Below are 10,238 nucleotides of genomic sequence, written 5' to 3' on the forward strand. Positions count from 1 at the left end.
CTTGGTCCTTGTACTTGGTGTCCTCGCCGTTTTGTCCATGGTCTTCCTCCTTGTTCCTGGTCATGCATAGCACATATATATGAGGTAGTAACCATGTCTCACATGTGGGAAGTGAAGGTTCGGAGAGGAGCTGAGTTCATCTTGTGTCCAATGACATATAATTGAGGTCTCGCCATAAGTCCTCTTAGGATTTGGAGAGTAGTCAGAGTGTACATAGGGATGAACATGGGATGCTTCGCATCACTCTGGCTTAAATCCGTCGCGGGTCTCCGTCGAGCCACCTTCGGTTGGACGCGCGCATGAACCGTGCGTGCGTGGCGGCCGATCGATCCACCGCATCTGGTCGTCGATGGGGACCGTCTTCCAAAAATACAGTATCTCCGCAAGGTAACTTCCAGAGCTTTCATACCATGGCTCCGGCTGAGAAGTACGTATATCAGCGAGCATGTACAATCCCCATTCTATCCGTTTCTCTTCACCCTTCCGTTCCCATGCTCGTCTCTATTTGACCCAGGATAGCAGTAGGATGCATTTCAATGGTGCATATGGCAGTGTCATATGAACATACGTTTCACAAGCAAATGGCATGTTCACAAAAATACCATGGAAAGCAAGGAGCAACAATATAACCAGTAACACGGCACGCAGAATGATACTCCGTCCGTCCTATAATATAAGACCGTTTTTGACACTAGTGTAATGTCAAAACGCTCTTATATTACGAGACGGAGGGAGTAGATGTGGAGCAACAATAACCAATTTACCACAGTATTAGACACTGAGATTTTCTCGAAGCAAGAAGAATGATAGACGACATGGCGCAAATGATCCAGCGAGTACAACAAGCCTCCATGCTTCAGTTCACCATGCCCAGGCCACCGTCTCACAAAAAATTACAGCGCATGCTTCAGCATTGCAGTGCAGCTAACTCCATGCTTCAGTTCACCATGCCCAAGCCACCGTCTCACAAAATACTACAGAAAGTCATCTATAGGAGGATGTTTCGCCGTTCAGATCAGAGCTCTATGCCTCCACAGCAGAATTTAATGAAACGACAGTTGATAAGTTACTAGTACCTATCTATGGTAAATCACTGATCAGCAGTTTAATCCAGAATAAGCAGAGTATATATAGTGATGGAAAAGGAGTTCATTCGTCGTCGTCATCATCATCATCATCAGAAATGTCTATCACGCCAGCCCAACTGCTTGGATTTGAAGGAGGTAAACCGGGCAGGTCGGCCGAACAAGGTGGAACCACCTGATCAGCGGCGATGGAGCAAGGAGCTGGTGGCTGTGGCTGGTCCATAGGGGCTTGGGTCATAGCTGGAGGCACGGCAGCAATGTCCATGATAGTAGATGGATCGGACCGGTCTCCGTGGTCCGCAGGAGGGACGGCAGTGTCCATGCGCTGTGCTGATGGCTGGGACTGGCCTCTAGGGGTTTGAGTCATCACCTGATCAGTGGGAGGGACAGCAGGAACGTCCTTGGATGGAGCTGGTGTCTTGGACATACCTCTAGGGGCTTCAGTCATCACCTGATCAGTGGGAGGGACAGCAGGAACGTCCTTGGATGGAGCTGGTGGCTTGGACTGACCTCCAGGGGCTTCAGTCATCACCTGATCAGTGGGAGGAACGTCCTTGGATGGAACTGGTGGCTTGGACTGACCTCTAGGGGCTTCAGTCGTCACCTGATCAGTGGGTGGGACGACAGGAGCGTTCATGCATGGAGTTGGTGCCTTGCACTGTTCTCCAGGGGCTTCAGTCATCACCTCATCATCGATAACAATGATCTCCAAGTGTCCAGCTGAGATTTCCTCATCTAGTTTGGCCTTGATGGAGCTGATCCCACTGGTGCTTTGCTTCCTTGACCGTGAATATGTGATCTGAACTGCGCGTTCCCTCTCTCTTTTTCTCCGCACACTTCTCTTGTTTACAAGCGGCTCGTCCGATCCACTCGAGCATTCCGGTTCATAGAAGTTCTGCCACAGACTAAAGCAAACATACTCTTTTTTCCTAGCACAACTCTTGGTTTTGCTCCTTGTCTTTTGCCTCTCCGATGCAGCAGCACGGTTTGATTGCTTCAGTTTACTCTGAGGGACGGCAGGCTGAACAGTTGCTTTCCGAAAGTCTTCAAATTTATGTTGCTTTGGTGCCTTCACTGTGGAGCTGGTTTTGTTCGGTTGCTTCAGCATAGTTTGAGGGGCAGCATGCAGAGAAATGTGCTTCTGAGCCCCTCCATGCTCAAGTTTCTTGTGTGCCATCTGTGAGGAGATGTTGTCCGGTACTTTTGCATTGCCGCAATCAAAACTCTTCTCCGATGCAACCAAGACTGGCTTCAGCTTTGTGGGAGGTGCAGCAGGTAGGCTTCTTGATGTTGCCACCCCATGTTTCTCGGGTGCAACCGGGTCCTTATCTAGCTTCAGTTTTTTTAGGGGCGTGGAAGGCGGGACACCGGAGTTCTCAACACGATCCGGCTTATGCAGCTTGCCTACTCTGTCTGGGGTGATACTTTTTGATGGTTTTGCAACCCCATGTTTCTGGAATGTAACAGAGTCTTGCTCAAGCTTCATTTTATGAGGGGGCGCAGCAGGCCACGGGACAGTGGATTTCTCAACACCCTCGGACTTGCACCACTTCTCTGCATTCCTGGACGTGCTGCTTCGTGGTGGTTTTGCACTGTTGCAAGTCCCTAGAGAGAAAGCTCCATATTTCTCCGATGCGGCCAAGTCCTGCACTAGCTTCAATTTTTTCTGGGATGCATAAGGCTTAACATCGTCTGGCTCATGCAAATTTCCTGCCTTCCTGGAGGTGTTACTTCCCGACGATTTTGCATTGTCGCAACTCCCTAGTGAGAGAAACCCATGCTTCTCTGATGTAACAGATGTTTGCTTCCGTTTCAGTTGGCTCGAAAGGACATCCTCTGCCTTCTTTGAGGAGCTACTACCCACTGATTTTGCATTACTGCGACTCCCCATAGACAAAAGTTCAATATTCTCCCATGCAACAAACTCTTGCTTCGGCTTCAATCTTCTCCGACTCCGAGGGGCTGCAGACAAAACAATTGCTTTCTGCACTTCATCTGAATCTGATTGTTGTACAGCTCCTTGTGACTTGGTCATTTCAGTTGTTCCAGTCTGAAGAAGCAACTCTCCACCTGAAGAAGCCATGTTGTAAGTTGATGTGGCAACATGAATTTACTACAATAACAAGTTACCTATAGCAAGAATTTTCTTTGGTTTTAAAGTCTACGTTCTTGTTGGCGAACAATATTTCACACTAGTGTTGGAAGTACCAAAGTTCACATAATGAAATGATTAAGCAAAAAAATCACTATAGCAACATGTTTACACGACCCACCAAGTTACTCAAGTGTAAGTGTTCTGGAGTTACCATACAGTGGACTTGATCCTTCATTCGTAAGGCAACAGATGATCTATTTTTTGTCAGATATCATGGTTTTAGTTTCAGTGCCACTCCTGACACAAACATCTTGCTTTTTCACTTAATTGTATAGCATAAAGAATATATAATAGATAAACACCTACAACATCAGCAAAGAATTTTATAATACAGGGCAACTATCTTGATTCTTGAATGCATCAAACTACAGAATTAAAAATAAAATGTGGGCACTGACAGTTGTATGCTGAAAAATTAAGATACAAGAATGCAAGAATAGTCGTAAACCAAACAAAATTTAGGTGGATTGCGTAATAGTAAAACTGAAGCACGGGATCCAAGTTTGACTTTGATACTCTTTATGGTTAGTTCAGAGCTTATAACCAAAAGTGCATTAGATACTTGATTCTGACTGTACCTTTTCGAACCATCCTTTGCCCTCGTGGTTTGGTTACCACATATGTACCACCACAATTCGTCTTGTGGCTGCAGAAAATAGCATCAGTCAATACACCTTTGAAGTTCACCATGCAAACATTAGTCAAAAGTAAATATTATCTAGAAATACATTAAGAGAAGTCATGGAGAGTATTAAAAATAACAAACAAGTGGCATATGCATCTAATTATGAGTTTGAGAGGTTATTCTGCATCTAAATGATAGAGAGCAATTAACAAGAAGAAATGCATCACCCAGAGTCCAAGGGCATATCTTTATCGACTTTGTGGGAGAAAACAACAATTAAGAATGTAAGGTGCAACTTTACAACTATATCGATAAACATCATGAGTTATATGTCAGGGTAAACTTATGCAGTCTTACTTGTGCCACTGGCAAAGCATGTTGTCACAGGTTGCATCTCCGCTAACATTCTCGATACAGCAGGAATCAGATGGAGGTCCCAAATTCGTTGCCCTCAGAAGTGTAACGCCACACTGTTCACACTGAAATTTAACAATTTGAACATGCTAGTAAGAGGTAAACTAGAAAGAAATTTAACAAAAAGGAAACAATAAAAAGAGAACTATGGAAAGCAGTACCTTCCACGGAATCCCCTGGATGTTGCAGGATTTTTCCTCACTGAAATCATGGGTAGTGGTGATACAGTAGCCACCTGTCGGTCTCTGGGTAGGGTGGCGCAAGCATAAATCCAAATCATCAATGGGCCGCGATGGTTAAAAATATAGCTGCCAGAAAATACTAACCATGCGATCCTCAGCGGTGCAAGTGTTGATAGCATCCATCCAATCACGGAAAACAGGACCATGGCTGGGTACATGAATGCACAGAAAAATTAAGCTACAGGCAGGCTGGGCAATGACTAAAATTTGAACACGCAATCTTAGCTAAAAGGAATAAGCATTTACCCGAGGTTCTTCATACCATGCTTTAGAAATATGATTGCATGAATCATCAGATGCAGCAGGGCGTTCTTCATATCAGCATTTGTGCGACATTGCAGCATTGGCTCATAGAGTATTATTTTGCTCAGGTCTCCAAAGGAACAGGATCCGAAGCAACTGCTTATAGACAATCAAATCAGTGCTTTCTTTATTTTACTTTCATATAAACTTTCCAAACACAATTTGATAGTTGAGCACAACACTACATAACCATGGTTTTTGAGTCGCGACTCATGCGAGTCGCTCTGGGGCAGCGACTCGGAAGAAGTCGAGCCTGCGTTGTGACTAGTCGCGACTCAGAGTCGCGAGTCGACACTAAGCTGAGTCGACCATATTTTTGCGACTCATAGACTAGTCGTCGACTAGTCGCGACTAGTCGAGCGACTCGAAATCAACATAACACACATTTTATAGTCCAGAATCAACATATAGTAAGAAAATGCTCTTGCTAAAGTCTATCCAGCTAATGCAATAATGAGCTCATTGTGTTGCCATCTATAAAAAATGAATGTTGAGCTTAGCTCAAGCAAGCAGACAATGGGGAAAATTCTACTATATTTGAAAAAATAAATAATATTTGAAGTCATAGAGTGTTATGGTTTTGCTCATGTCTTCAAAGGAACAGGATCCAAAACAACTGCTTATAAACAATCAAATCAGTGCTTTCTGTTTTTCTTTATTTTATTTTCATATAAATGTCGCAAACACAATTTAATAATTGAGCAGAACAGTATATAACACACATTTTATAGTCCAGAATCAACATATAGTAAGAAAATGCTCTTGTTGAAGTATATCTAGCTAATGTGATAATGAGCTCATTTGGGATGTACTCCCTCCGTCCCATAATGTAAGAGCGTTTTTGACACTATAATATAAGAGCATTATGGGACGGAGGGAGCATTTATTGTCATCTATAAAAATGGACGTTGAGCTTAGCTCAAGCAAGCAGTCAATGGGGAAAATGCTATATTTGAAAAAGAAAATCAAGGTTTGAAGTCATAGAGTGTTATGGTTTTGCTCATGGCTCCAAAGGAACAGGATCAGAAACAAGTCAACAACTGCTTATAGACAATCAAATCAGTGCTTTCTTTATTTTATATTCATATAAATTGTGCAAAGACAATTTAATAATTGAGCAGAACAGCAGTATATAACACACATTTATAGTCCAGAATGAACATATAGTAAGAAAATGCTCTTGTTAAAGTATATCTAGCTAATGCAATAATAAGCTCATTAAGGATGTGCTGCCATCTACAAAAATGATTGTTGAGCTTAGCTCAACCAAGCAGTCAATGGGAGTATATTTGAAAGCAACAACAACAACAATAAAAAGAAAACACAACAAGATCTGAAGTACCTTACTGTAAATAGCATCTGGGGCACAAACAATAATTTTTGTAGGAATACTTATTTTTTCCTGTATCCATATACACACATGCAAAATTTTAAATACACCAATTTGACTTAATGCCGCAATAGCCAATGAATCATTTCCTTTTCCTAGGCATTTTTGCACTGTGAATAGATATGTACAGCGAAGCAATAACCTTAAGCAGAGTCTGCAATGCACGTGTATTTACGCCTTACGAAACATGGGTTTGTAATCCTATTATTAAGTTTTTTTTAATCTCGAACACAACGGGGAAAATAAACTTCGGGCACCATCTATGTTGGAGCGAACTCTACGACACACGCAAAAAAAAAAAACTTATTTGAAGAACAACAACCCTCGGAAATCTGAACATTTTACACGATTCCCTCGGAAGCACCCAGCTTCCCACATGGAGAAAAGGGAATGGAAGGCAAGATTACGAAGAATCGAACGAAGAAGAAAAAAAGGGCGTCTTTTATGTGAATCGAGGCGTCAAATGCTAAACAATGAAACGTTTGTCTTTGAGGAGATTGGGAAGAATCCAAAGCACCACGATCCTAGGCAGGACTGTTCTTGGAAGACGGTAAAACAAATTAGATGGGCAAGGCATCGCCTACGGGGGGCTCCAACAAGAACCTACCTGCCCCCGCCCCAACCCCCAAAATCAAAGAAACGGGGAGTGCAAGAGGCGCACGTACGTGGTCGTCCTCATGCGCGGGTAGGCCCACTCGACGGCGAAGGCGGCGGCGTCGAGCTCGCCGCGGAAGTAGAGCCGGTCGTAGTGGCAGAAGAGCTGCCACAAGTCCGGGCTCTCGTCGGCGTCCGGATCCGCCATGGCCTCCCCCGCTCACAAGCGCTCTCACACAAATGCAAGGACGAAGCGGCAGCGAGAACCCTCCCTTCTTCTCAGGCGAGCGGCGACGGCAAGAAGAACCGGCGGGGGAAAAGAGAAGGGGAAAAAAATTGGGGTTCTTGATCCTGGAGACGGCCGCCGCTGCCGGTGCATGCGAAATCGGCTAGAGAGAGAGAGAGAGTAGGAGTCCAGGGGAGGCCTGCGCGACGGTGTGGGTAGTGGGTATGTCAGTGAGGCTGACGAGTGGGCCCGGACGGAGACGCTGGTTCTGCGTGGGCGCTGTGTACTTTGGGGCAAGGAGAGGGCAGGGAAGGGAGGGAGGGTGGAGGGGAGGTGCTGTGTGTTTGTGTAGGTGGACGGCCGGGATGCTGCGGCGCTTGGTGCGGGCGCGACCTGAACCGTCGGATGGGAAGGTCACGCGGACTTGACTGGCTCTAGCTTTGGTTGGGTTCTCGCATGTGGGTGTGGGTGGCCCCGCGCCCGGCGGGCAGGGGCTACAGGAGTAGGACTTCACAAGACCGGGAAAAGGGGCAAAGACGCTTCTCGCAGAAAGGACAATAAATGGAAGTGTGCAAGTTCTTTCTTACTGTGCCCATCTACCATCTTGTCGTTAACTTCTTTACTGTGTCCATCTTGTTAACTTTTTTTAGGGATCTTATCTTTTGCTTCTGCTACATGTGCTCACCCTTGGTCCCTGGATTGAAGGGATATTGCGGGGTTTTCGTAGCGAACTCGGCTCCATAGCAATGGCTTTGGAGCAGAGAGGAAAGCATTTAGGCCTTGTTTGACAGTAAGGGATTGTGGAGGGTTGGAGTGGAGAGGATTCCAGGGGATTTGGTGAATCCCCCTCTTCCATCCAATTCTCTTGAAACCTCAAATCCCCCTCCAACCACACATCCCTCAAATTCCCCTCCATAGAGAACACTGTTTGACACGGAGGGATTTTCATATTGAACTAAAATGGTGTAAAACGGTTAAAAATCTAATCTTGCAACAGTTCTTCACATGAACAACATAATTTGCTTGACTTGGAACCAATATGTCATCACATAATTGCAATGTCACATAACAGCAACATAATCTCTCACATCAGCATGACTTGGAACCAAAAATATCTCGTACATTTTCAGCATTCACAAGTCCAAGGAAAGACATGCGTACATTTAAGCATGCTGAGAATACATAAGACATGCGTACATTTAAGCATGTTGACAACAATAGAACCGACACAAAAGCAACTGACGAGACTCTCAAATAGACGACTTCGAGGGACCCTGCAAACGTCTCATTCCTCCTCTGTTTTGTTCCACTTCTCAACCTGGTTTAATGACTCCAGAAAAAAACTGATGATACTGAAGAAAACAAGGTAATGTTGCTACTGTTGACAAAATTATATCTCATTTCAATTCAATGCAGATATTTCTCATTCAATTTCAATTCCAAGACCCACAAACAGAGGAGCCAGTTGACAGAGGGAGTATTTATGTACAAGTAAATGACCAGGTATATTTCAAGTAAATGATATTAAGAGCACAAGAACAATCGGGTATATTTCAAGGAATTATATCATGGCCTTGTTAGAGCTACATCAAGACCAACAGAGGCTGAAGACTGTTTGCAAAGGGAAAAGTACAATGAAGAAATAGTATGAATTATTTCATGGCCTTGTTAAAGCTACATCAAGACCAACAGAATACAGAAACTTCCAGACCGAATAGAGAGTTTCCGTGGAAGAGAAAAACTCATAACAAAGTCCGATGAGCAAACAATTTATTTGCAGTTTGAAACAGTCACAAGGCAAGACAAACACAAGAGTAATCTCAAGTATTTAAAAAAAAGATGTTTAGTAATTTCTTTAAAAAACTGTGCAGTAATTTCTTTAAAAAAATGTGCAGTCACAAACCAAATTGCCTCCCTTCTGAAACTCCAAACACTACTACTACACTGTCTTATCTTAAAAAGAAGTGCACTAATTTCTTCAAAAAACTGTGTAGTAATTTCGTTTGCTACATTCTCTGTCAGCATAATAATCTACAGTACAAGAATAGAGGAAAACAAGAAATCTCCACTAAGGGAGTCCTGGATTAGGGGGTGTCCGGATGGCCGGACTATGACCTTTGGCCGGACTCCTGGACTATGAAGATACAAAATTGAAGACTTCGTCCGTGTCTGGATGGGACTTTCCTTGGCGTGGAAGGCAAGCTTGGCGATACGGATATGTAGATCTCCTCCCATTGTAACCGACTATGTGTAACCCTAGCCCTCTCCGGTGTCTATATAAACCGGAGGGTTTTAGTCCGTAGGACGAACAACAATCATACCATAGGCTAGCTTCTAGGGTTTAGCCTCTCTGATCTCGTGGTAGATCTACTCTTGTACTACCCATATCATCAATATTAATCAAGCAAGAGTAGGGTTTTACCTCCATCGAGAGGGCCCGAACCTGGGTAAAAACATCGTGTCCCTTGTCTCCTGTTACCATCCGCCTAGACACACAATTCGGGACCCCCTACCCGAGATCCGCCGGTTTTGACACCGACATTGGTGCTTTCATTGAGAGTTCCTCTGTGTCGTCACCTTTAGGCCCGATGGCTTCTTCGATCATCAACAACAACGCGGTCTAGGGTGAGACTTTTCTCCCCGGACAGATCTTCGTATTCGGCGGCTTTGCACTGTGGGCCAATTCACTTGGCCATCTGGAGCAGATCGAAAGCTACGCCCCTGACCATCAGGTTAGATTTGGAAGTTTGAACTACACGGCTGACATCCGCGGAGACTTGATCTTCGACGGATTCGAGCCACAGCCGAGCACGCCACACTGTCACGATGGGCATGATCTAGCTTTGCCGCCGGACAGTGTCCAGAAGGCCGCTCAGGTGTCCGCTCCGACCCTTAGCTCAGAGCCGACTGCGCCAATCGAGGACGGATGGTTGGACACCGCCTCGGGGGCCGCAATCTCTACGGTGATCGAGTCGAATACCAGCCTTGTCCTTTGCGAAGCTCACGACTCCAAGGTGCCGGACTCCGTTCCGGACTCCGAACCTTCCGCACCCCTTCCGATTGGACCCAATTGGGCTCCGATGATGGAGTTCACCGCCGCGGACGTGTTTCAGCACTCGCCCTTTGGCGACATCCTGAATTCACTAAAGTCTCTCTCTTTGTCAGGAGAGCCCTGGCCGGACTATGGTCAGCAAGGTTGGGACG

At 45.0% G+C, this 10,238-nt stretch overlaps 1 protein-coding gene across 1 annotated transcript; it reads right to left on the bottom strand.

Moving 5' to 3' along the window:
* Window positions 1-759: 759 nt before the first annotated feature.
* LOC119309357 (muscle M-line assembly protein unc-89-like) lies at window positions 760-7,284 on the bottom strand. Its single transcript, XM_037585379.1, has 7 exons — window positions 6,880-7,284; window positions 4,768-4,920; window positions 4,606-4,669; window positions 4,441-4,524; window positions 4,223-4,344; window positions 3,819-3,886; window positions 760-3,155 (listed from the first exon to the last, which is right to left on the bottom strand). Exons 1-7 carry the CDS (start codon window positions 7,014-7,016, stop codon window positions 1,150-1,152), a joined length of 2,634 nt encoding a protein of 877 aa, XP_037441276.1. The 5' UTR covers window positions 7,017-7,284; the 3' UTR covers window positions 760-1,149.
* Window positions 7,285-10,238: the final 2,954 nt, after the last annotated feature.

The sequence above is a fragment of the Triticum dicoccoides genome, chromosome 5B, assembly GCF_002162155.2.
Source record: "Triticum dicoccoides isolate Atlit2015 ecotype Zavitan chromosome 5B, WEW_v2.0, whole genome shotgun sequence".
NCBI lineage: Eukaryota > Viridiplantae > Streptophyta > Magnoliopsida > Poales > Poaceae > Triticum > Triticum dicoccoides.

What these genes read in the sequence shown, in the direction of transcription:
- LOC119309357 (XM_037585379.1), bottom strand. Translation starts at nt 7,016, where the DNA reads ATGGCGGATCCGGACGCCGACGAGAGCCCGGACTTGTGGCAGCTCTTC. An exon ending in GCACCGCTGAGGATCGCATG is followed by an intron (nt 4,525 to 4,605) that starts GTTAGTATTTTC and finishes CACCCTACCCAG; the next exon opens with AGACCGACAGGTGGCTACTG. An exon ending in TCCAGGGGATTCCGTGGAAG is followed by an intron (nt 4,345 to 4,440) that starts GTACTGCTTTCC and finishes GTTAAATTTCAG; the next exon opens with TGTGAACAGTGTGGCGTTAC.